General features: G+C 45.0%; 1 protein-coding gene across 1 annotated transcript in view; it reads left to right on the forward strand.

Annotated features, from left to right (window-relative positions):
- LMAN1 (lectin, mannose binding 1) overlaps window positions 1-25,968 on the forward strand; it is a 34,573-nt gene extending 8,605 nt beyond the window's left edge. Inside the window, exons 4-14 of the mRNA XM_056849067.1 lie at window positions 1,223-1,284; window positions 3,858-3,957; window positions 5,793-5,916; window positions 6,454-6,512; window positions 8,983-9,115; window positions 10,455-10,648; window positions 10,770-10,840; window positions 17,458-17,611; window positions 18,522-18,643; window positions 21,755-21,783; window positions 25,739-25,968. Coding sequence (XP_056705045.1) covers window positions 1,223-1,284; window positions 3,858-3,957; window positions 5,793-5,916; window positions 6,454-6,512; window positions 8,983-9,115; window positions 10,455-10,648; window positions 10,770-10,840; window positions 17,458-17,611; window positions 18,522-18,643; window positions 21,755-21,783; window positions 25,739-25,968 — 1,278 coding nt within the window. The remainder of the gene's footprint in view (window positions 1-1,222; window positions 1,285-3,857; window positions 3,958-5,792; window positions 5,917-6,453; window positions 6,513-8,982; window positions 9,116-10,454; window positions 10,649-10,769; window positions 10,841-17,457; window positions 17,612-18,521; window positions 18,644-21,754; window positions 21,784-25,738) is intronic.
- Window positions 25,969-26,291: the final 323 nt, after the last annotated feature.

The raw sequence follows: 26,291 nt of genomic DNA on the forward strand, positions 1-26,291 counted from the left end.
TGCCGCTTTTCCACCCAAGCAGGGTCCCCAAGGCGGTGGACATAAAACAAATCATAACGTTTGAACAATTAAAGGGTACATTTAAAATTGTAAAACAGTTCAGGTGGTAAAACACACCAAGGAACAACCCCAGAATCAGGAAGGAGGGCTAGTGATCATTATTGGGGATATGCCACACGAAACAAAAGAAGTCTTCCCCTGCTGGTGGAACACACCGATAGAGGATGACAGACAGATCTCCCTAGGGAGGGCTCTGAAGTTTTGATGCCCGTGGGATGACGTCACATCCCGATGTTTACTAGGCAGACTGTGTTTACAGGGTGGTTTGCCATTGCGTTTCCCAGTCGTCTGCACTTTACCCCCAGCAATCTGGGTACTCATTTGACCGACTTCGGAAGGAGGGAAGGCTGAGTCAACCTTGAGCCAGCTACCTGAAACCAACTTCCGTCGGGATCGAACTCAGGTCGTGAGCAGAGCTTGGACTGCAGTACTGCAGATTACCACTCTGCGCCACGGGGCTCCCATGTGCTCAGGGGCCCCCTTAATATGGCTGCTGCCATCAAGTGTGCTACATAGCACAAAACCGTTTTGCAGGAATTCTCTCTCCTCCCCCCCCCCCAATCCAGTTTATAGATAGTGGTGTTGACGAAGTCCTTGGCTTTGATTTCTCTAGCTGTGTTTAAGCCCTTTAGTTTGTTCATGTCGTATTTCCGAACAATGCCTTTCATTGTAATCTGCTTACTGGCTAAGAATGAACCACTAAATGCTTCAGCTCAGTGTTTTATTATCTGATAAGGCATGGAAAAACTGCATTAAATGTTAATTAGTGATTGAATTATGATTGATGCAAGACTTTTTAGACTGGGTATTTTTAAGTAATAGTTTCTCGTGCAGTTGGACTGTTGCCTGGTGATATCATCTTGATAGGTAACTTACACATGAACCTACCATATGCTGTTGACATATCAGACTCAGTATTATCTACTCAGACTGGCCACAGCACTCCAGGATTTCAGGCAGAGGTCTTTCACATAACCTACTATCTGATCATTTTAACTGGAGATGGCAGGAGTTGAACCTATGACCTTCTGCATACAAAACAGGTGCTGAGCCACTGAGCCGCAACCTCTCCCTTTCTCAATATCTCAAGCTTGTACAGTTCTGTGTTAACGTTATCTTTGAATTTGAGTGTGTTCTTTCCTGTATTTGCATTTTCCTGCAGAAAAACAATCCGGCAATAGTTATTGTTGGCAACAACGGCAAACTGCATTATGACCATCAAAAGTAAGTTTAGTGTTGGTTGGATCTCTGTTGATTGTGGAAACTAGTTGGAAGAATTTGTCTACTAGGAGGGAATAGTTTTAAGAATCCTTCCTTTGGATTGTTTTTTTTTTTAAACCCACCTCATCCCAGAGTCTTCAAGTATATTAGAATTAATTTAAACACAACCAAAACAAAAGTTCAAAAGTAGACACTGGAAGCCAGCCTCTACCCCATCCGTTTTGTTCTCCTCCATCTGTCAGAAAAGTGAATTCTAAACTGGAAAGACTTGAGAACATAAGAAAGGCCTTGCTGGATCGGACCAAGGCCCATCAAGTCCAGCAGTCTGTTCACACAGTGGCCAACCAGGTGCCTCTAGGAAGCCCACAAACAAGATGACTGCAGCAGCATTGTCCTGCCTGTGTTCCACAGCACCTAATATAATAGGCATGCTCCTCTGATAGAGAATAGTTATGCATCATAACTAGTATTCATTTTGACTAGTAGCCATGACTAGTAGCCCTCTCCTCCATGAACATGTCCAATCCCATCTTAAAGCCTTCCAAGTTGGCAGTCATCACCACATCCTGGGGCAGGGAGTTCTACAATTTAACTCTGTGTTGTGTGAAGAAATACTTTCTTTTATCTGTTTTGAATCTCTCACCCTCCAGCTTCAGCAGGTGATCCCATGTTCTGGTATTATGAAAGAGGGAGAAAAGCTTCTCCCTGTCCACTCTCTCCATAGCATGCATAATTTTATAGACCTCTATCATGTCTCCCCTCAGCCGCCTTCTTTCCAAGCTAAATAGCCCTCAGCGTTTCAACCGCTTCTCATAGGGCAGTTGCTCCAGTCCCCTGCTCATTTTGGTTGCTCTTTTCTGCACCTTCTTCCTCCTTTTCGCTTCACTAAACAGCTGAGGGCTTCTCACTGAAAACCAGGCTGGTGCCCCTTGCCATGCTCTGACTTTGTTTGCAGTAAAGATTGCAATTCAGATAGTACAAAAAAGTAAAACTTTGGGCCTCTTGCCACCTACACTCCCTCCCCTGAGGTTAGTGCGTTAGTTCCAGTGTGGCTAAGCATAAGCACTTGTTCCTTACAATTGGGAATGCTTGTTTGCTCTCGGGAGCACATTCTTCGTGTGCCTTAATGGTGATATAGCACAGCGACTTTCAAGTTGTCTCACTTCAGGGAACCCTTGGTCATGAACATTTAAATGTCAGTCATGGAAACATGGGGTTTAGAGGTGAGGGGGAAAGTAGAGCATAAAGTAAGAGAGCAGGTTGTGGGAATGTTCCAAGGGGGTCATAGGTAGTGTTGGCCAGCGTGGTATAGGGGTTAAGAGTGGCAGACTCTAATCTGGTGAACCAAGTTTTATTCCTCACTCCTCCACATAAGCAGCGGACTCTAAATCTGGAGAACCAGGTTTGATTCCCCACTCCTCCACATGGAGGAGGGGTTGGTTTTTATAGGCCAACTTTCTCTACCACTTAAGGAAGAATCAAACCGGCTTACAATCTGAATTGAACAATGCATCTTTGCTAATGGTTCTGGTGAACCTTTCTGTTATGGGAATGAGCCCTTTGAGTCTTCTGGCTTGCACTCTTCCTTCACAGGTGGTTTGCATATTGAAGACTTAATGGTTCCCTTACATACCATTGTTTGTTGTGATGTCAGAGCTGGAGGAAACGACTAACTGTGGCTTGCTTTCTTGCCTAAAAATAAAGGTTAAACTGTGGTTTGGAATCTGGTCTTAGAGGGCAAGCCAAAGTTTGTTGCCTCTTAATCAGAAGGTAAAAGCAAGATCCTTGGGTTTTCCCTTTCCAATGTGCTCTCTTGTGCTCAAGGGTCCACATCTCCCAGAAACACTACTTAGGCGAGACTGGAAGTAGCCATATGAAGGAGCAAATAGCAAGAAGAAGAGTTGGTTTTTATATGCTGACTTTCTCTACCACTTAAGGGAGACTCAAACCGGCTTACAATCACTGTCCCCCTCCCCACAACAGACACCCTGTGAGGTTGGTGAGGCTGAGAGAGCTCTGAGAGAGCTGTGACTAGCCCAAGGTCACCCAGCTGGCTTCATGTGGAGGAGTGGGGAAATCAACCCCCTTCGCCAGATTAGCGTCCGCCGCTCATGTGGAGGAGTGGGGAATCAAACTCGGTTCTCCAGATTAGAGTCCACTACTCCTGCTCCAAACCACTGCTCTTAACCATTTTACCACGCTAGCTGCTGTCTTTCCACAGAAGAACCCCTGTTAGCAGGGTTCTTTGGAACACATTTTGAAAATGGTTGGTCTAGTGTGGGATGCTCACTGATTCTCCCTAGCCAAAGTTTGAAAAGCCACTTTGGGTCCTGGTCCAGAGGCTTTTTCCTATGGCACATTTTTCTCTTTTTAGAGGAAAGATTTACTGTTAATGGACTTCAGTTAGGTTTTCTCTAAGTGTTTCAGTTTCTGAATAAACCGCTTGCCCTTTTTTGTTTATGCCTTTAAAATCTCTTCAGCTGTTCTTTCTGCTATGTTTTTTTTAAAAAAATCTAAGCCAAGCAACTTTTCCTTTCCGGGCTTTTCAAGCTGGTGTTTGTTCTGTCTCTTTTCAGCGATGGTTCCACGCAAGCGCTGGCCTCGTGTCAGAGAGACTTTCGTAACAAGCCTTACCCTGTCCGAGCAAAGATCATATACTACCAAAAGAACTTGCACGTAAGCTCTCTGAGTTCTTGGGCTCCCCTGCGCGTGTGTGTATTTAACCTTAGAATCTCTCTGACTGTGCAGGCTTTCTGGTGACTTCAATTTTTGACCGTTGGGAAAGGAGAGATAAGGCTGAGTGAGATAAGACCTGTGCAGATACCAGGTGGGGCTAGTCACTTTTGTCTAGTATGCTTTCAATTTGTGCACTCATTGTGGTGGTCTGTTAACAGGTCTAGGGTTGCCAAACTCCAGGTACTTGCTGGAGATCTCCTGCTAACTACAACTGATCTCCAGCCGAGAGAGATCAGTTCACCTGGAAAGAATGGCCGCTTTGGCAATTGGACTCCGTGGCATTGAAGTCTCTCCCCTCCCCAAACTCCACCCTCCTCAGGCTTCGCCCCAAAAACCTCCCGCCGGTGGTGAAGAGGGACCTGGCAACCCTATGCACGCCCCGCTCACATAACACAAACACACACACCCAAAGCTAGGCAGAGATGACCAGGGGGTGGGTGATTGCGCAACACTGAAAGACTTTACAAATTAGCCGTGTTTGGTTGGATCGGTACCGTGCAACTTCAGATGCATCCCATTCCTTCATTCAGTGTGGGCGAACCATTGATTAGAATCGTAGACTTGGAAGGGACTACCAGGGTCATCTAGTCCAACCCCCTGCACAATGCAGGAATTTCACAACTACCACACCCCCAGTGACCCCTACTCCATGCCCAAAAGATGGCCAAGGTGTCCTCCCTGTTATCATCTGCCTAAGGTAATAGAATCAGCATTGCTGACATAGCCATCTAGCCTCTGCTTAAAAACCTCCAGGGAAGGAGCACTTACCACCTCCCGAGGAAGCCTGTTCCACTGAGGAACCGCTCTAACTGTAAGAAAATTCTTCCTAATGTCTAGATGGAAACTCTTTTGATTTAATTTTAACCTGTTGTTTCTGGTCCGACCTTCTGGGGCAACAGAAAACAGCTCGGCACCCTCCTCTATATGACAGCCGTTCAAGTACTTGAAGATGGTTATCATAACACCTCTCAGTCTTCTCCTCTTCAGGCTAAACATACCCAGCTCCTTCAACCTTTCCTCATAGGGCTTGGTCTCCAGACCCCTCACCATCTTTGTTGCCCTCCTCTGGACACGTTCCAGCTTGACTACGTCTTTCTGAAATTGTGGTGCCCAAAACTGAACACAATACTCTAGGTGAGGTCTAACCAGAGCAGAGTAAAGTGATACCATCACTTTGCGTGATCTGGACACTATACTTCTGTTGATACAGACCAAGATCGCATTTGGCTTTTTAGCTACCGCGTCACACTACTGACTCATGTTCAGTGTTTGGTCTACTAAGACCCCAAGGTCCTTTTCGCACTCACTGCTGCTGAGACAAGTCTCTCCCATCCTATAATTATTTAGTTTATTTAGATTATTTAGTTTTATTTATTTCCTTTTAAGATGGAGATTTGGAATCTGAGGTGGTGCAGCTTGCTCATGAGCGCTCAATAGATGTGGCCCCTGTTGTGTGTTAAATGACAACTTCATCACAATTTGCAAAGTGTACTTGCCGTACCAGTTCCATGGAATTTTAATATGTGGCATTTCTTGAGGGTGGGCATTAGAGGGCTATGTGTACGTGTCCGCGCACACACAGCCCTCTCTCAAGAGAGAGGTTGGTATGGTCTAGCATCTCTGTTTCAAGGAGGCCGAGTGGCAGGGATAGGAGAAGAACTTCACTTGAAACCTTTGACGCCGCCTCCCGTTAGAGTAGACAGCATGAGGCTTGGTGGGCCAGTAGCCCTGATTCGGTATAAGGCCGCTTCATGTGTTCCTGTCTCTCTCTTCAGGTATCGATAAACAATGGTTTCACTCCAGACAAAGAAGACTATGAATTTTGTGCCAAAGTTGAAAACATGGTGTTACCATCTCAGGGATACTTTGGGATTTCTGCAGCAACCGGTGGTCTTGCGGGTCAGTTCTCACTATTTCACTTGTACCTCCCTGTGTTTTTGTGTTGGGTTTTTGTCAGTTTTTTTTTTTCTTTTGAGCAAACTAAGCTTATGTCAACTAAAAAAATTGGGGTGGGGGGGCAAACTCCATAAGTAGCATCCATTACTGGTGCTAAGCAGTTCCATTCTTGGAAGGCTGCAGCAAGAAGGAGTTAAGTGGACACGGGGAACGAGTTCAGTTGTTGCCTTCAAGGGCTTTCCTTTCATTTGGCCAATGATCTGTCTTTAAAATACATGCACTCATGGTCACTAATTGGGCCAGGTTTCGTGCCCACAAGTATTGTTTTTGCCTTTGCTGAATTCACAATTGCGATGGGGGAAATAACCAGCGTTAATCTGCAGTGTTTGGCGCTGCGCTTCTCACTGCCCCAAGAAATGACATCTTCGGGCAGGCCAGGTGATAGAAAGCCTAGCTTCTGCATTAACAAAAATTCTGTTATGCCAGGACGCCTCTCATGAATAACTTTATGTGTTTGGGATTTTTTTTTTCCTCCCCCAGATGACCACGATGTCTTGTCTTTCCTGACTTTCCAGTTGACAGAGCCTGGCAAAGTAGTGGTAGGCATCCTTTGACAGTGAAATATCTTGCTTGTGGGTGATCCTAGGATGTGTCTTGGAAACAAAGGTTTTCCCTATTCCCATTACCTGATAAAGCTACTCCTGCAGAACAAAGGGCGTTCTCCAGGGTCTACAAAAAGGTGTTGTGTAATTTACAACTGGAGGAATCTTTTTAAGAGAGGCTGGATCCTGAAACAATCTCTCTAGTTCTGTTTAGTAGGCTTTGTTTGTTTTGATTTCTGGGTGTTATTCTGGTGTTGTGGTTAGAGCGTGGTGTAGTGGTTAGGAGCAGTGGACTCTAATCTGGAGAACCAGGTTGGTTTCCACTCTCCTCCCCATTAACCCTGCTTGGTGACCTTGGGCCAGTCACAGTTCTCTCCAAGCTCTCTCAACTCCACCTACCTCACAAGGAGTCTGTGGGGGGGAAGGGAAGATGGGTGTAACCATTTTGAGACTCCTTAAAGATAGAGAAAATCGGCATATAAAAAACCAACTCTTCTTCGAGAGAGAGCAATGCTCAGTCCAGTTAAGAAGAGTATATTTAGTGCTAAGTTGCATGTCCTAGTTAAAAGGCAAGCTATTTATTTAAGATAGTTATACCCTGCCTCATTGCAATTTATACATTTGCATTATATATTTATCCCTAAGACAGCTTCCAGCAAGACTTTTAAAAACATGAAATAAGCAGTGTAACAAACGCCGGAGGGTGGGCTCTGTGGCTTTATACCCTGCTAAGGTCGCTTCCCTCCCCAAACCTCACCTTCCCAAGGTTTCACCCCCAAATCTCCAGGAATTTCCCAATCTGGAGCTGGCAACCCTAAACAGAGAATGCAACGGGGAAAGGAGAGGATCTTTGGGGGCTGTCAGGAAAGGGAAAGAAGAAATAATGGGGGAAGGGGAAATGAAACGCCGCCTGCAAGTCCTTGTGGGTTACCACTTGTTTTTCTTTAATAAGGATGGGCACACACAAGGTGGCCCCTGTCCAATGACCTTAGTGGCTGTGCATGTTCTTATGGGAGGAGATAGTTGGTGGGGGGGAGGTAGTTGTGAATTTCCTGCATTGTGCAGGGGGTTGGACTTGATGACCCTGGTGGTCCCCACCAACTCTATGATTCTATGAGATGGTCTTTTTTAAATGCCACGTTAATGAATTTCAGGTGAATACCGCCCATCCCCTATCACAAATTAAGGGAGAGCAGCCCATGATTTTTTTTAGAGGACCATCTTTGCTGATGTTACTTGCCTCACGCATTTAGGAATATTTCGAGTTGCAAATGGTACGGCTGGTGGCCAATCCCCATTTTGAAACTTTAGCTGCTCCTTCACCCCACCCCACTCCCCCAAAAATGTCTTGGGAATTTTGCAAAACGCTTCCTTAAGCCCAGAAGCTTCAGTGCATACACAGTATTCGCATAGTTAATATTAATAGTGCCTTCCTAGCACTGATATGGCAATTGGCCTGAATTGTTTGGTACAGAACATAATAATGTGGCCATCTTTAGGTGGTGGTGGTGGTTTATAGTCAGCATGGTTGAATGGTAGTAGAAGTGGGTATTTTCCATTTGTTTGTGGGAATGTGTGTGTTTTTTAACTCGTTATTATAAAATAAACTTAAAATAAAAACAAACAAAAAATCCAACAACAGTAGGTTAAACATCGTACAGTTGAGATATGTTTCAATACTTGGTTCCAATATATGTTCCAATATTATACATCAGTATTTTTTACAGAAATAATACCATTTGTTGTATTCGTTTAGCAGAACTTAATAAATGCAAATCATACGATAGTTTCGTGGCCATCGTTTACTTCGTGATGCCCCCTTTCCCACATATTCTAGAAAAGGCAGCCATCTCTTCAAAAAGTTTGTAGAGTAAGATAAGTTATTTGCTACTTTGAGTTGTGAAGATATTTTATCTAAAATTAAAAGGTTCCACACAGTGTTTTTAACGGAGTGGTGACTAATCCACGCTTGTGTATTAACATATGAGGACCAGCCTGACCCCAGAATAACAACAGACTAAAGACTGATTATTCCACAGCATTTTTAAAGAAAAAAAATAGTTCTGCGGACCTTTCTGGCAATTAGGTGCTGGGGCGGGAGTATAGTCCTCATGCCAAGAATCCTTGGCAGAAACATTTGATGATGCTTCCTGTACATTATCCAGGCTGTGTAACCGTGGTCTTGGTATTTTCTTTCCTGACGTTTCGCCAGCAGCTGTGGCAGGCATCTTCAGAGGAGTAACACTGAAGGACAGTGTCTCTGAGAGACTCTGTCCTTCAGTGTTACTCCTCTGAAGATGCCTGCCACAGCTGCTGGCGAAAAGTCAGGAAAGAAAATACCAAGACCACGGTTACACAGCCCGGATAACCTACAAGAACCAATGAACTCTGACCGTGAAAGCCTTCGACAGTATTTGATGATGCCCTCTTAACCAATTTTTCCCTCTTAAAACCTTTGTTTTTATAGCCTCCTGCTGACACAGAAATTCCCGAAAAGGACAAAGAAAAATATCAAGAAGAGTTTGAGCATTTCCAGCAAGAGCTCGACAAAAAGAAAGAGGAGTTCCAAAAGGACCACCCCGATGTGGAAGGGCAGACAGGTAGGTAGCAATGTGACCAAGTAGAAGAGGCATGTTGTAGTGGCCAAGTAGAAGAGCCAGCGTGGTGCAGTGGTTAAGAGCGGTGGTTTGGAACGGTGGACTCTGATCTGGAGAACCAGGTTTGATTCCCCACTCCTCCACATGAGCGGCGGAGGCTAATCTGGTGAACTGGGTTGGTTTCCACACTCCTACATAAGAAGCCAGCTGGGTGACCTTGGGCTAGTCACAGCTCTCTCAGCCACACCTACCTCACAGGGTGTCTGTTTTGGGGAGGGGAAGGGATGGTGATTTTAAGCTGGTTTGATTCTCCCTTAACTGGTAGAGAAATTTGGCATATAAACACCAACTCTTCTTCTATGTGAATCTGCTTGTCCTTTGAAGCATGAAAACCTTGATACGATCTGAATTGAACAATGCATCTTTGCTAATGGTTCTGGTGAACCTTTCTGTTATGGGAATGAGCCCTTTGAGTCTTCTGGCTTGCACTCTTCCTTCACAGGTGGTTTGCATATTGAAGACTTAATGGTTCCCTTACATACCATTGTTTGTTGTGATGTCAGAGCTGGAGGAAACGACTAACTGTGGCTTGCTTTCTTGCCTAAAAATAAAGGTTAAACTGTGGTTTGGAATCTGGTCTTAGAGGGCAAGCCAAAGTTTGTTGCCTCTTAATCAGAAGGTAAAAGCAAGATCCTTGGGTTTTCCCTTTCCAATGTGCTCTCTTGTGCTCAAGGGTCCACATCTCCCAGAAACACTACTTAGGCGAGACTGGAAGTAGCCATATGAAGGAGCAAATAGCAAGAAGAAGAGTTGGTTTTTATATGCTGACTTTCTCTACCACTTAAGGGAGACTCAAACCGGCTTACAATCACTGTCCCCCTCCCCACAACAGACACCCTGTGAGGTACGTGGGGCCGAGAGAGCTCTAACAGAGCTGTGACTTGCCCAAGGTCACCCAGCTGGCTTCATGTGTAGGAGTGGGGAAACAAATCCAGTTCACCAGATTAGCTTCCGCCGCTCATGTGGAGGGGTGGGGAATCAAACCTGGTCTCCAGATCAGACTCCACCGCTCCAAACCACTACACCATGCTGGCTCTGCGAACAGAGTATTATTCATGATTCTTTAGATGCACTCTGGTAGGTGGTGAGTGTGCCGCTGTGAGTATTTGAAGCCTTAATCTTGGATGCATTGTCTATTTATTGAATTATTGCTCTTATATTTTGTGATGGTTGTGTTACATTATCGTAAACAACTTTGAGCATGTGCTAGAAAAGTGGGATATTAAATATTTTCAAATTTGAAGCGGCTAAAATACCTTTTTTTGGAAATTCCTTCTTCTAGCGGATGATTTCTTTGAGTCAGTGGGTGACCGTGAACTGAGGCAAATATTCGAGGGCCAGAACCGAATTCATCTTGAAATAAAGCAGCTCAACAGGCAACTGGATATGATTCTGGATGAGCAGAGGAGATACGTCTCTGCGGTGACAGAGGAAATTTCAAAAAGAGGAGCTGGGGTCCCAGGCCAGCAAGGGCAGGTAGCTTAAGGGTTCTCCGTTGGTGAACGTGTCACAGATGCCCCAGTTCTGTACTTTACTGTTTTTGGAATCACCATTATCCTTTGTGTGACTTCTTCCTCCTGTTCCCTCCTCTTCCAAGGCCTCACTTCAGGGATTTGACACGGTTGTAAAAACTCAAGAGGAGGTTCTGAGGCAAGTCGGTGAAATAAGGTGAGCAAACGGAGGGTGTCACAGCCCGCTTCAGTTCTGGCAGAGGCGCCATTTTGTTTGAGGCGAATGTTAACTGTAAGCAGGGAAACTCCAAGAGACTGGCTTTGGGTTTCTTTGTATTGCCCATCAGCGTGAGTGGCATGTAGTTTCGGTGGGTTTAAAAAGGGGGCATTGAACAAGTTTTGTGCAGGATGGGATATCCCTGGCTGTTTGCTGTGATAGCTGACATGATCTCCAGGTCCAAAGGCAGAATGCCTTTGATTGTCAAATGCTGGGGAGCAGGCAGCAGGTGAAGGGGGTCCATAAAAACATATCTCAGCCGCCGTGGAACCATTGGAATAGGCATAGAGCTACATACACACCTAGCATAAGTTGTTGAATAATAAATTCTTCCCTTGTATAGAATGAAAATTCTTTTCACTGTTTGAAGGTCCTTAAATACCTAGCAAGGTTGGGATCTTTGTGAAACAGTTCCAAAATGGGATGTGCCTCAACATTGATAGTTCAAGGACAGCTCCTTCAGGGTATATAAGTAGGTCAGCTTTTACAGAGTAAAGATTAGAATTGTTGCCCTTGTTTCTCGGGGACATCTTTAACTTTAATATTCTTGTCCAGTCTTTATACTTGACAAGTAAATTAGATTTCCTTATTAACATCAGAAGCCTGCCCTTTTGGTGACTGCTTATTACAAATGCCTTCGCATAACATCATCTTAATATTTTCAGCGGGAGATTAAAGAATGTCTTGTAATGGATAAAAAAGAATAACACGATCATCCTTCTGCCGTCTTGGTCATCCTTCGAGGAAAAAGACTTATTGTCCATGTAATTTTTGTGTCCAGACTTGCGCATTTCCTAAGCACTTGATTAGAAAAGATTTCTGGTTTATGTAGACAATAGAAGAAATCATTCTGCTCCCCCCCCACCATTTTTATGGTAGTATTGGTTGATGGAGGCACTCTTTCGTCAGAGCTCTTGATCCTGAAAACTTGCTTCTCTTTGCCTTGAAGTTTCTATATTTCAAAGATTCATGATTGATTGATCCAAAGAACTGATTTTCTTGCCAGTTGAAGTCGTTAGTCTTTATTTTTTCTCTTTCCTGAATCTTATACACTTCTGGCTGTAAATATTTATCATCGTTGGAAGAAAACTGTGAGATAGTAGAGGCCAAGAAAGTTTCAGCCTACACTCATTGGATTTTTATAGCTCATCGGGGTTTAAATTTTGTTTTCCCGTATCCCAAACTCCACGCTTGCATCCCCTAAAGAGTTCCAAAATGGTTCCAGATGCAATTCTAGCGATTCGCCAAAAGAATGCAAAAAAACACCTCTTTATCTGCTACCCAGACAGAGATATGAGTAGGTTTTATTTAAGGTGAATTTTTCATTATGTATAGTCCGCCTTCCCTTTTGAGGCTCTAGACGGGTGACTTAGCGTGATGCAATGCATTCTGACACCATGAGACATCCAACAGCAGTGAAACACCGACTAGGTTCACAAAGATTCGAAACAATGTGGGAAAGTATCAGACATGACGTCATTAACGGAGGGGGTGGGGGGAAATGGAATTACTGAAGTAGGAAGTAATGCAAGTAAGAGAATTAAATTAGAGCTGTGTGGGGCCCTGATTCAGGTTGTGGCCTTACAAGGACGGAGAGTTGAACCCTACTATCCCTCCATGATTTTGCTAACAAACACACATACCTGTGCTATTATAGTTCTAATAACAGTACAGGGAGGACCTGGGCTTGATTGGCGAAGCCGTGCTGGCATGGAAAGGTTAAAAAAAAAACCTCTTTCTTCCCTGATGAGGCCCAGTCTGAAACAGGAATCTGCAAGGCTGTAGTTGAACTTTAAAAGGCACTGGGAGATGTGTGATATCGATCTAGTTTGATCCTGCAGGTGAATCAGACGAAATCTCCCATGACATTGGGTGAAACGTGTTCTGAACCTCTTAAACTATATTGTCTGTTAACTGAGAAAGCGATAATGCGAGCAACCTTTGGCAGTAGCTCATTTAAAACAGAGGAATTCTCCTCATTGGAATGTGGAACATACCTTTTTGTTTTTGATGTTAGAACAGCGAGATACTCAAAACACGTATATTGATAATGCTAACTGGACTACAGCAGGGGTCCCTAACCCTTTTAAGCCTACTACAGGTACCTTTGGAATTCATAGAATCATAGAGTGGGAAGGGTCCATACAGGCCATCTAGTCCAACCCCCTGCTCAATGCAGGATCAGCCTAAAGCATCCCTGACAAGTGTTCGTCCAACCGCTGCTTGAAGACTGCCAACGAGGGGGAGCTCACCACCTCTGACATAGCGAGGTGGGCGCAGCCACAAAATGGCTGCCGCAGGAGGCAGAGCCGGCTACAAAATGACTGTTGTGGCTTAACTTCAGTCACAGTGAAGATCCTTGTGCTGTGGTAAACGCTGCTGCTAAAAGCAACATTTCCCCCCCAAAAATCTGCACAGCCAATGAGAAATTTTGCTGGGCAAAAGCCCTACCTGGCCCCCACCCATTTCCCAAAAACACTTGGCAAGCGCCAGGAAAGGTGTTATTGGGGCCCATGGGCACCACGTTGGGGACTCCTGGACTAGAGAGACCCACAGCTGGAAATATTTGAAGCTTAGTTTTATATAAGGAGTATATAATTCACTCCAATTAATTTGGTTATCTTGCCGGTTCTTTTGATTTGTAATATCATTCACAGTATGAGCTAGAGACAATTGTGCTAATCATGGTTATAAGCCACTGATGAAGGCTTTGTGCTGAAACACATTTGGCATTCTGTTTTGTTGTATTTTGCAGTTAATGTGATCTCACTGTATGTGTACAATTGTTTCCTGTTTTTGACTTGTTTGTATGTTAAATTATTGACGTTATGTTTTGTGCACATAATTGAAATTGTTCATTTGCATATTGCATCGAACTACTTTTTTTTCTGTTTCTTTGTGCTCTCAACCTTTTTTGGTTTGCCCTGTCTTTTTTGGTTGGGTATTTTTTCCCTTTTGTGTGTGTGTGTGTGTGTGGGGAAAAGAAGGCTAAGCCAAGAGTCGCAGTTTCAAGTAAATGAAAATCTGGTTCAAGACACAAATTTTGGTTATTCTGTTAACACCGAGATGGGATTATCATTCATATGATGATATCCAGCAGTAAGCATTAATCCTCTTTGCAACTGGAAAGAAGCATCACAGTAGGGAAAATGTATATAAACATATTGATTAAGAACCATCCCGGCTACCTTATCCAATCAGTTTAGATGTCTAATCAGGGTTTCATCTTCTGCATTTTTATGGCTTTAATTTGTTTTCTGTACGAGCCGAAATGCCTGGATAATGCTACATATTGCATTGATGCATGCAGGAAATGAATTTGTCCTATAAAAGGTAATCTGGACCCTCATCCCTAAATCTTTGCTTATCCTTAAAGCTTTTTCTTTATTTCTTACATGAGGGCATTGTACAGTTCTGTTTGCCTTTTTTGAAATAGAAATTTCGCTTCCTTGGGAATTATGATATTATTGAAAGCTTTGGGAGACTTAGATCAAAACAGCATCGGAAACCAAGCTGTGACTTGGCCAAGAAGTCCTTTCTTTACACATAGCTGGTCTTTTCTACATTTGCATTGCAACATGTTGCATTCAACGTGCACTATTTTTAAAGCCCATAAAATAATTTTGAGAGCTGGGGCTTGGGAGTACCAAGCGTTGGGGGAAAGAAGCCAGTTCCAATAGGAAAATGAAGATAAATGCACCTGACTGGTTATGATTTGGAAAGTACTTAAAGCCATGATGATCAATCTTAATATGTGTCATTAAAGTGAGCTGCCCTTTACAGTGATCAGAAGATAAAGATGTCTCAGAGTATGCTTAGAAGACACAATTCAGCAGCCTTGCTGAAGTTGAACTAATCTGGATAGTGATGTAAAGGCCTGAAAAAAATGAGGGAGGGGCATATTTTCCCCAATGGAAAACGTGGGAAATTTGGGGGAGCACTGGAGAATAAATTCTCACATGAAATAGCTTTTCTTTTGGAATGAGGTTCAACTCTAGGTATCATAAAACGTTCTGCAAATCTGCAGTGCTAGGTAATTTCTGTGTGTACTGTCCACTAATACAAAATGCTTCCAAAGATGTGTTTGTTTAAATGAGAATAGTTGGGGCAAGAGTATGCTATAATGTGTTTGATAACAAATTATGAAAGACGTCAGTGGTGTAAAGTTTTAACTCGATATCCAGATGTGCTGGTAATCTCCTTGTGACTATGGTTCTGTCCAGACTATATGTTTCCTTTCGTTCACTACCTGCTGTTTTTTGAATGCTGTCAAGTTGCAGCCAACCTATGGCAACCCCATGGGGTTTTCAAGGCAAGAGAGGTTCAGAGGTGGTTTGCCATTGCCTGCCTCTGCATAGCAACCCTGGACTTCCTTGGTGGCCTCCCCATCCAAGTACTAACCGGGGCCGGCTTAGCTTCCGAGATCTGACAAGATGGGGCTAGCCTGGGCCATCTAGGTCAGTGCCATTTGAGAGGGGTGTGTGTGTGTGTGTTAAGTGCCATCAAGTCGCTTCCGACTCATGGCGACCCTATGAATGAAAGTCCTCCAAAATGTCCTATCTTTGACAGCCTTGCTCAGATCTTGCAAATTGAAGGCTGTGGCTTCCTTTATTGAGTCAATCCATCTCTTGTTGGGTCTTCCTCTTTTCCTGCTGCCATCATCTGAGGGGTATCTTGGATTTTTTTTTCCTTCCTACATGTGCTTAGTTAAGTCGAAATCTAGCAGTTTGCAGCTCTCTCAGCTATTTGGTATGTTTACAAGTTGGGCTTGCAGAAAGCAAAGGCATTTATGCTTTTAAATTTCATAAATATAACAAGTAGTACAATTGTATGCGTTAAGTTATAAATGATGCATTTTATATTAAGGCATTAAAATTAGTTTAGGTATGATAGCAAAGTAGGTATAGCAATTATTCCCTACTCAAAAAAGAGGGGGAAATTGTCCCGTCCCCCCCGTGGCTTCAAAACGTTTAGAAATTTTACATTTCTGAGTCTCATTGGGGCCATTAATGAACATATGAAGCTGCCTTATACCGAATCAGACCCTTGGTCCATCAAAGTCAGTATTGTCTACTCAGATCGGCAGCGACTCTGCAAGGTAGAGGTCTTTCACATCACCTACTTGCCTAAGTCCGTTTAACTGCATGCCAAGCAGATCTCTACCACTGAGCCACAGCCCCGCCCCAATGATGCCCTGAGTTGCCTGATGGTAGAAAGGTGGGGTGTAAATGTAATGGAGATGACAGGACCTGCCCCTGGCAGCTGAGAATCTGAATTGGAGCATGTGCTTAGGAGCTGGAGGTAGTTGCTAGGTGGGTCTGCAGTCTACTTTCATGCCTATCCCAGTGTTTTCTTGATGGAGGAGGATGGCCGCTACAGTCAAACTCCACCCCCAGGCAGCCCAACACAAGGCTTTGTGCCTTGGGTCAGTGCTGGTCAGTACAAGAGGCTTGTTTGGGAGGGGCTGTGGCTCAGTGGAAGAGCATCTGCTTGGCTCGCAGAAGGTCCCAGGTTCAGTCCCCGGCATTTCCAGTTAAAGGGACTAGGCAAGTAGGTGATGTGAAAGATCTCGGCCTGAGACCCTGGAGAGCCGCTGTGTCAGACTCCGGGGCTCGACTGCATGCCCTCGCTGACACTCTGCCAGATCTGAGTAGACAATACTGACTTTGATGGACCAAGGGTCTGATTCAGTATAAGGCAGCTTCATGTGTTCCTCCCTTTCTGCACCAGGCAAGTTTTGACTGGGGGATGGGGATCATCTTGAGTCACATTGAGGTCTAAACAGCCAGCAGCATTTGTCAGCCTGTTCCCACAAGAAACACAACCAAGCAAAGGGCTTCTTTGGTCCTTCTTCCCCAGTCTTTGGCCACGTTCTCCACTTATGCTGCGCCGTGGCTCAGTGGTAAGGCATCCGCTTGGCATTCAGGAGGTCCCAGGTTCAGTTCCCGGCATCTCCAGTTTAAAAGGTCCAGGCAGCAAGTGATGTGAAATGCCTCAGCCTGAGACCATGGAGAGCCGCTGCCAGTCTAAGTAGACAGGACTGACCTTGATGGACCAGTGGTCTGGTTCCATATAAGGCAGCTTCATGTGTACGCTTCTCAGCTGTTCTCCCCCATTTGCTGCATTGCAGGGATGAAGAGATATGGGTGTATGAGGGGGGAATTCTGGTAGAGCATCAGTTGTTGTGCTAGAATAGGGAAGGAGAAGACTTCTTTGTCATGGGGCTCTGCTCTTCCCTCTTTCTCATCGCATTGGGCTTTTTGACTTCAAGTCACATCTGACGTAGGGTGACCCCAAACGGGGTTTTTAAGGCCATTGCCTGCCTCCGTGTCACGACCCTGCTATTTCTCAGAGGTCTCCCATCCAAATACTTGCCAGGGTAGACCCCACTTAGGTTCTGTAATCTGACAACGTCAGGCTAGCCTTCTACTTAGCTAGTAAAAGAAGCGCTGTCAAGGAATGGTTAGTGTCTTGGAACCATAGCGAGAAGCTTCTAATCTTGCCTCAGGGAGGCTTAGAATGGAAGTGATTGAGAACGTCCTTTTGTCTCTTTCCAGAAACTCCATGGGAGAGACATTGAGGCTAGTCAGCGGTGTTCAGCATCCTGGCTCTGCTGGTGCGATCTATGAAACAACCCAGCACTTCAATGACATCAAAGAGCATCTCCACGTAGTGAAGAGGGACATCGAGCATCTAGTCCAGAGAAACCTGGTACTTGGGGATCTTTGTTAACGCGGCGCAGTTCACTTACTTGGATCCACACCCTGCCACTAAAAGCCCAAGTATATGTGATGGGGTCATCGGTCACATCCACCATAGAATCAGAGTTGGAAGGGACCACCAGGGTCATCTAGTCCAACCCCCTGCACAGTGCAGGAAATTCACAACTTCCTCTCCCCCCCCCACCCCCAGTGACCCCTACTCCATGCCCAGAAGATGGCCAAGATGCCCTCCCTCTCATGAACTGCCTATGGTCATAGAATCAGCATTGCTGACAGATGGCCAACTAGCCTCTGCTTAAAAGTCTCTAGGGAAGGAGCGCTTACCACCTCCCGAGGAAGCCTGTTCCACTGAGGAACCACTCCTTTAGAAAATTCTTCCTAATGTCTAGACAGAACAGGCTTTCTGCCACACCTAACCTTGCCGAAGTCTTTGACGTGTCAGTGAGAAGGATTAACAGAGGCTTACGGCATCCCAGGTGTCCGTCAAATGGCCGCAAGGCTCTGAAGACCTCTCCTGGGGCAGGCCTGGCTCAAGTCATTTTGATGTTTGATTCAGGAAGTGCCAGTGGCAACCCTGGCAAGAAAAGCCCGAGTTAGTTAACACTGAAGCGTAAGACATCTGGCTTCCAAAGCAGTTCCTTAAGAGCACATACTGAATGTATCCAGTTCATCTTCGTGGCCTCCTTAAAGTCCCACATGGGAACTGCGCATGTTCAGGCCCCTGGCTGGCATGCGCAGTTTCCATGTGTGCCTGCAAGGAGGGCCACTCGATGAACCACAGTTACAGGTGAGCAAAACTGTTTTCCAGCGTAAAAAGAGCACCTGTATGCAAATGAGCACTTAGGTATAACTTGATTATCACTTTCAGCAGTTGCTGAGCGTTCCCTCTTGCTTTCCAGCCGCCAAATGAAAAGCCGAAATGTCCGGAGATGCCTCCGTTTCCATCGTGTTTAGCGACAACTCACTTCTTCATATTTGTAGCAGTCCAAACAGTGCTATTTGTTGGCTACCTCATGTACAGGTAAGTTGCTGTTTGAGCTCGACTCAGAACAAACCGTTTGTGACAGTGTGCTTCAGTAGAACCGACTAGTTTGGCTAGTGAAATGGCCCTTTCGAGGAGGACAGCCGTCGCTGCGGGGGTCCTAATGGCTCCTTAACCACTACCAGCGTGGTGTGGTGGTTAGGAGTGGTGGACTCTAATCTGGAGAACCGGGTTTGATTCCCCATTCCTCCACGTGAGCAGTAGACTCTAATCTGGTGATGAACTGGGTTGTATTCCCCACTACACATGAGCGGTGGAGGCTATATCTGGTGAACTGGGTTGGTTTCCCCACTCCTACACCTGAAGCTAGCTGGGTGTCCTTGGGCTACTCACAGCTCCCTTAGAGCTCTCTCAGCCCCACTTACCTCACAGGGTGTCTGTTGTGGGGAAGGGAAGGTGATTGTAACCCGGTTTGATTCTTAAGTGGTAGAGAAGGTCAGCATATGAAAACCAACTCTTCTTCTTCCTTGGCCTCTGAGCTAGTTGATAAAGTAGTGAACCAGTCAAGAAATAGAGGATTGGTGTTGTGGTTTTTTGCCCTTGTCAGTTCAGGGGTGTCCACGGTCCACAGCAGAGCACCTTTGTGCTCAATGGCTTATGCATTTTCCTTCCTGAAAATAGTTCCTCCACTGCAAAATCATGGCCCAGTCCTGTTTTTTTATCTCTCAGATCCAGAGAAAGCAGATGGTGTCTGTGTGTGTGTGTGGGGGGGGGGGTGGGGGGGGCAGAGCTTCATATGAGGAAAGCAGCAGATGAAAGATTAAGCACTGCTTTCACAAAAGGTACTTTGCAACGGGGGCATTGCTCTACCATATGCAGCTGCCATGTAATATGTGATCCAGCCCTTAGAACGGGTGTCAAGCATAAGACCCAGGGGCCGGATCCAGCCCCTCGAGAGCTCTTATCCGGGCACGTGAGCCAGCCGAGGCAGCCACCCCTCCCACTCTCGATCTGGGCTGGCGAGGCATGGCCCGGCCTGACCAAGTGACATTTGTGTCATATCCAGCCCTCGTAGACATGAACGCATGAAGCTGCCTTATACTGAATCAGGCCCGTGGTCCATCAAAGTCAGTATTGTCTACTCAGACTGGCAATGGCTCTCCAGGGTCTCACATCATCTACTGGCCTAGTCCCTTTAACTAGAGATGCTGGGGATTGAACCTGGGACCTTCTGCATGCAAAGCAGATGCTCTTCCACTGAGCCACAGCCCCAACCCAACTGAGTTCAGCACCCCTGCCTTGGAAGCTTACCATCCTGGGCCCTAAAAATAATTGTCAGCTTAGGTAATCCTCGCTCATGTTGAGTTATTGTTTTAAAAGATGGTCCGCGGCTTTCCCAGTCTTTCTCCAAGTCTTTGCCTTACTGGCCCCTGCCGTCCTACGCAGGTGAGAGCCAGGAAGCAACAGATCAGTGTGTTGACCTTCGCAAGTGCTTGGAGCATCTCTAGAGTTCGGCATCGCATTCCAGAAGCCCATGTTCCTGGTTTTAAAACTCCATGATTAAAAAAAATAAAATAAACAGAATAATTTGTACATGGGGCTCAGTCTAAGTGAAGCCTGGTTGGTAGATCCTAAAGTTGGAGTCAGCGCTACTTGGGGTCAGCGCTGTTTGGATTTAGTAGTTTCCAGATGAAGCATCATTTTTGCCCTTGATCTGAAAGGTGTGGTTCTGCCTTCAAACAAGCAAGAGGCCGTCTCCTTTCAATCTGAATTGATGTGTTTTTTTTATCTTTTTGTACGGTGTTTAGGAGTCAGCAAGAAGCAGCAGCTAAGAAGTTCTTTTGATGACCAGTAATACGGGCAGAGCAGTTCATGAGTTGCGAATAAGGGAAAACCTGCTTCAATATTGAAAATTATTGAGTTCTGGCTGAAATACACTGAATTCCGGATATAAAATATTGTGAAATTGACTGGCTGGAACGAAACCTAGGTGAGCTCTGCCCTTCTTTGGTTTCCGGCAGAAGCTGGAATATGTTCCTTTAACATGCTGTCAAGACATTTTCCAGGTTAGAGAACCAGGACAGAAAGGTCCTTGATTTATTTTATTGTTTTGGTCTGTGGAGGATCTTGTCACGAAAGATTACATATCAGAATTTTTTTTTGTGGGGTGGTGGGGGGAAGACATTCAAACTGTATTTCCCTGCATTTCCCTTCTGTTATTATGGAAAGAGGGTTGTTTAAAAAGGTAATTTAATACGTTGCAAGCCTGACCTTAAAATAAATGTGACCAGCAAAGGCATTTAATGAAGACATCTCCGGAACAACATATTTTGTGGACCAACATCTTGGGAATTTTTCTTTTTGTGAATGCAGGAGGAGAGAACATGTTCAGCAAAGAAGCATTTGTCCCTCTTTTGAGCATGTTTTGGTATACTACTTTGTACGCTGAGTAGACTTTTGTAAAAAATGTTCTTTAATCTCTCTTCAGCGAAGAGATCTAAACGTGCATGACGTTAAAATTCATCCGGCTTGATAGCATACAATCTAGTGGTCGTACTAAGTCACTGATTATTGTTGCAAACCATACAGATGTGGCAGTGAGCCCTTCAGAGTGGCAGAGCTGTCCCCAAAACATGGAATATGTTTGGCCAGGAACATAATGTGTATTACCTTAACGGCATTCCTACAGACTGTACCGTTATTAACTCTCCAGCTCTTACTGAATGGTTTTGTGTATAATCCACTCTTGTATTGTACGTGAATTTCCACTTGGAGTAATAGTATCATGTAAGTGTTTTGTTTGGGGTGTGGGCAGGTGGGGTGAAGCAGATTCCCCAACTCAACACGTCAAATTGATTTGCCTTGGTTGACATCTCAAAACTTGTCTTCCTGTTGTCTTCAAGTCCCATCTTTAAACACCCACAAAATTGTAACTTGATTAGAGGATGCTGCGTGCTTAATTCTTAAATGGAAGAATCAAAGATTAGCAGAATAACGAACTGTTTGGAGGATATCAAAAGGTGACTGCAGTCTGACTCCATTCAGTGTTACGTACCTTGTGAGCACCCTTGACCCCAACGATTTGAAAGAACAGAACTATGCAACGCTTAATCTGCTTTTCAAATGGAATCGTGCATCTCTCCTTTCCAGACAGCACCCGTTGCATTACGCGCTGGATTGTACGTGATAAAACTTTCTCAGTGATGTCGAGTCTGTTTACAGCTCTGCTAAAAGAAGCGGCCGCTCCAAACTAACCCTTTGTCTAAAAAGAACTCCCTACCACACACACACACACACACACAAACACACACAAAGTCACAAATAAAAACGAATGACAGCATCCTTCAGATCGACCCAAACAGCCCAATTCTGCAGTGCCACAGATTGCTTAAAAGTCCACACCAGCAAGTATTCTTATAGGTGCCTTGGACTAAAACAAATGCTAAAAGTTACTGTAGTTTTTTTTGGTTGTTTATTTTAAAAGGTATTTTCTTCTTTAAGGAATTGTTTGTGTTTTCCAACTTTCACCGTTTTGGCTACCGACCACCAGCGCCAAAGAGGAGCCCAACTTCTGTAACATAAGGATAATTTTCAGTGCATTTTTTTATGCTGAAAGGACTTCTTCTTTTGGGGAGATGTTTCTTTTGGAATATACTGGAGTGGATGGGATGACGAAACTCCCATTTAGAAAATCCTCTATATTTGGTTTCTCCGTAATGTGAATCTTTCCCAGCTGTGCCGCATTAAAACTGGAGAATTAAAATATTGAAGCAACTAGTGGTATTGTATCTTGTGTTCTGGAGGGTTAAAGCCAGGATTTTGAAGGCATCCTGCAGGCGGGAAAAATGTGCTGGGCATGGTCTCTAGGAAGCCTGTGGAAATTTGGCCTTTAAAAAATAAATCACAGGAGTGGACAAAATACAAAAAGGACCCATTGCAAATAGATGTATTCCTTCTTCTTTGCCAAGATTTGACCAGTATAGCCCCACTTGAGGTCTTCTGAGGGGCTAAGTGAGGTCCAAGGTGTTGTTCTGGGTAGACCCAGGTATACTTCTGTGGATTCTGGCCAAATAGACTTTTCATAGTCGGTCTCCAAAAGGCTGTTTGCTAATTGTTCCTATCCCATCTTCCTCTGCCTGCAGGATGTGTTCGCAAGTTACAATCCTAGTACAAGGCAACTTGCCTCAGCGTTGCATTGATCACTGTTGGACATGTTAAGGGTAGTCGGGAAAGCTTAAAACAGACAAGGGCTGAATGACTCGGCTGTATGGTTTGTGCAAGCCCTTTCTGGTTCTGTTGTCATTTTGTGGAAACACAATTGAAAGAGAATTTAATTGTACCATCAACTCCTGTAATGCTTTTTTTAAAAAAGAAGCTGTCCTGTTATCTCAAAATTCAAATAGTTGACAAGATGAGAATCTTATTTGAATAAATGCACATGTTTTAGTACGCTGTGTTGAAATTTGTAAGTCAGCAAAGGTACACAGATGGGACGAGGAAGCAAGGTCTCCGGCATTCTTTATACATTGCATGAGGTTGTGTGTCAAGTTATAGATAGAAACTAGAAGATCCTTAAGGCTTTCTTCTATGTACTTCCTTTTACATGTTTTCTTTACGATTCTGATGTTCCCTCAGTATTAACTTGGTTCTACAAAACTGCCTTATGCCGGACCATAGGAACATAAGAAAAGCCATGCTGGATCAGACCAAGGTCCATCAAGTCCAGCAGTCTGTTCACACAGAGGCCAACCAGGTGCTTCTAGGAAGCCACAAACAAGACGACTGCAGCAGCACCATCCTGTCTGTGTTCCACAGCACCTAATTTATTAGGCATGCTCCTCTGATACTAGAGAGAATAGGTATGCATCATGACGTATCCATTTTGAATAGTAGCCATGAATAGCCCTATCCTCCATGAACATGTCCACTCCCCTCTTAAAGCCTTCCAAGTTGGCAGCCATCACCACGTCCTCGGGCAGGGAGTTCCACAATTTAACTGCGTTGTGTGAAAAAATACTTCCGTTTGTCTGTTTTGAATCTCTTACCCTCCAGCTTCAGCAGATGACCCCGTGTTCTAATATTATGAGAGAGAAAAGCTTCTCCCTGTCCACGCTTTCCATACCATGCATCATTTTATAGACCTCTATCCTGTCTCCCCTTAACCGCCTTCTTTCCAAGCTAAACAGCCCTAAGCATTTCAACCGCTCCTCATAGGGCAGTTAATGTAGCCCCCTGATCGTTTTGGTCACTCTTTTCTGCACCTTCTCAAGATCTGCAATATCCTTTTTTAGGTGTGGTGACCAGAAATGTACACAGGATTCCAAGTGTGGTCTCACCATAGGTCTAGCTGGCCCAGTGTCTGGGCCACAGCATTGTTAGATCACTGGTCCAGATGAAGTGTGGTGGGTCAGCTTGGGTCTTTCCTAGCTCTGCTACTTAAGACCTTTAAATGGAGAGGATAGAGATGGGATCTGAGACCCGCAGGCTCAGTATGTGCTCTGCCACTTGGCAATTCCCTTCCATCAAACTTAGCATCTGATTGTAGCTGCATCCAGTATAGCAGGATTTCCTGTGCTTCCTCACCCCTACATTTCCTACCACTGAAGGATGCTTCATCATTTATTTGTATGCAAACGATCCTGTGCGTGTCTGCTGTGGAATCTTTGCTCCCCGTAGATTTTTGAGGTATGGGTAGGACACACATTTGTGCTAGGCCTGTTGGACTTTGAAGATGCTTCAGAGGACAGTCAATTTCTGGAAATGACTTGGTGTCTCACAGCCTGTTCCTCAAGAGTTGAGTGAAGCAATTTCAATGGGCTTAGACTGGAGTAACTCTCCTTAGGAATGCACTGTTAGTCATCGACCCCTTTATTAAATATGCAAGGAAATGTATTAGATATATTAGGCAATTTTTAAAAAGAAAATAGCTATATAGGCTGAGGCCTGATCTGCTTACTTTTCTATGAAGCAAAACTTTTTTTAATGTGTCTGCATGTTTAATCCAAAATGCCATCCTGTTTTCTAAAGGAAAGTCCCTGGCTACTGATTAACAAGTGATAATCTTGGATTACAGAACATCTTGTACTTCTTTTTGAGGAGGGTGTACTTTAATTAGAAAGGTAAGGTGGATTAAGGGATTAGCTACGAATGACTCCTCCCATATGTCCAAAGAAATGGTGGCTCTGTTGAGACACCCATTCACATGGGAATCATCTCGAAGGCTGCTAAATCTATACCCAATAATTGACCTACGTTCTTTGTGGTAGCCCACAAACAGGGTTAACAGTGTTATGTCCCTGCCCCAAGAAGATTCCAAGTTACAATGCAAATGCTCAGAAATCCCTGTTAGTAATGCACTGACTCTTAGTCAAATCATGCATGCGCACCCCTTTTAAAGCACAGATTGAAAGCAGCTTCCAGTGTAAGCCGTTCTAACAAAATCAACTGTTGTCTGGCCATGGAGAACTTCCAACTGGATGTTGTGGTTATTGTTTTTTGTACAGCTCCTGTTTACGTATCACTCATTTCCAGCATGCACATGTCTTTTGTATCTTCAAAATATTTGTGTCTTGTCTTCTTGAAATATTTCCTTCCACAGTGTACCGAAATCAGTGTACCAAAATCATAGTCTGAATCCAGCAAGGGTCAGCCTGCGGCCATCCCACAAAGAGGTACTGGGACCCACCTTGCATGTTGATTCATGTTGAAATCAGCCTGTGTTGCTTGGCTAAGAATTGGCCCTTGGAAATCACTAACTTGGTCACATTGGATTATATTTCTGGACTGAGACCAAGGGCATTCTCCAACTGAGCTCGGAGGACATCTTATCAGCGGGTTTTATCGTCCTATGCTCAGGGAGGCAGGAGTTAAATTCTTCACTTCTCTCTCTCTGGGCTAGGTGCGCCCCCTGCTATCCAGTTTTTCCTCCTGCCTTAGAAGGAGCAGCAGGCTTTTGGGCAAGCTCTACAGCTAGCTTATTTTTCTATTATTTCCTTCTACCATCTATTCTTTCTCTACATTTGTTGTCAGCTAACATCCCCCGTTTGTTTTCTACTTCTCTTTTCCCCCCACTTCTCAACCTTTGAGGTTTGTGGTGTGAATTCTCCTCCTCCCCCCCCCTTCTCCTCGCTCAAGCCCTGAGGGGAATGGCAGACAGTAAGAAGGAGAGTATTGAAGAGCTCATGTCCGGGGACGAAGAGCAGGTCTCTGGACTTCTGTCCCCCCGGCGGACGCAGGGGATATCTTCTAAACGCCACGGGGAGAGCGGGCGGTCTAAACCCAGCTCGGACGCAGCGGCGGCAAGCAAAAAGAGAGGCGCCGAGGAGGGCATGAAAAACGGCGCGAAGAAGGCGCGTGAAGAGTAAATGGCCGCCGCAACTCCCCGTTCGGCCCAAGGGGGCAACGAGGGTGAGTCGGATCCCGGCGCTTCAGGATCCTGCCGGAAAGAGGATGCATCGGTCGAGGCAGCAGCCGGGTCCGGTAACGTAACAACCCCTCCGTTCCCCTGGCCAGTGGGAGGTACGGGCAATCGGGCCTTGATAGACCTTATGAGACAAGCTCTTAGGGAGGAATTCGCCCAGGCCGGGGAGTCCTCTTTTAGGGAGGTCGCCAGCTCCAGAGCCTCTTCCCCCGGGACATCGGTCTCCGTACGCCGCAAACGTAAAAGCCAAAGCGGCCCCAAGGTCAC

Source organism: Euleptes europaea, chromosome 4 (genome assembly GCF_029931775.1).
Source record: "Euleptes europaea isolate rEulEur1 chromosome 4, rEulEur1.hap1, whole genome shotgun sequence".
In the NCBI taxonomy this organism is placed as follows: Eukaryota; Metazoa; Chordata; class Lepidosauria; order Squamata; family Sphaerodactylidae; genus Euleptes; species Euleptes europaea.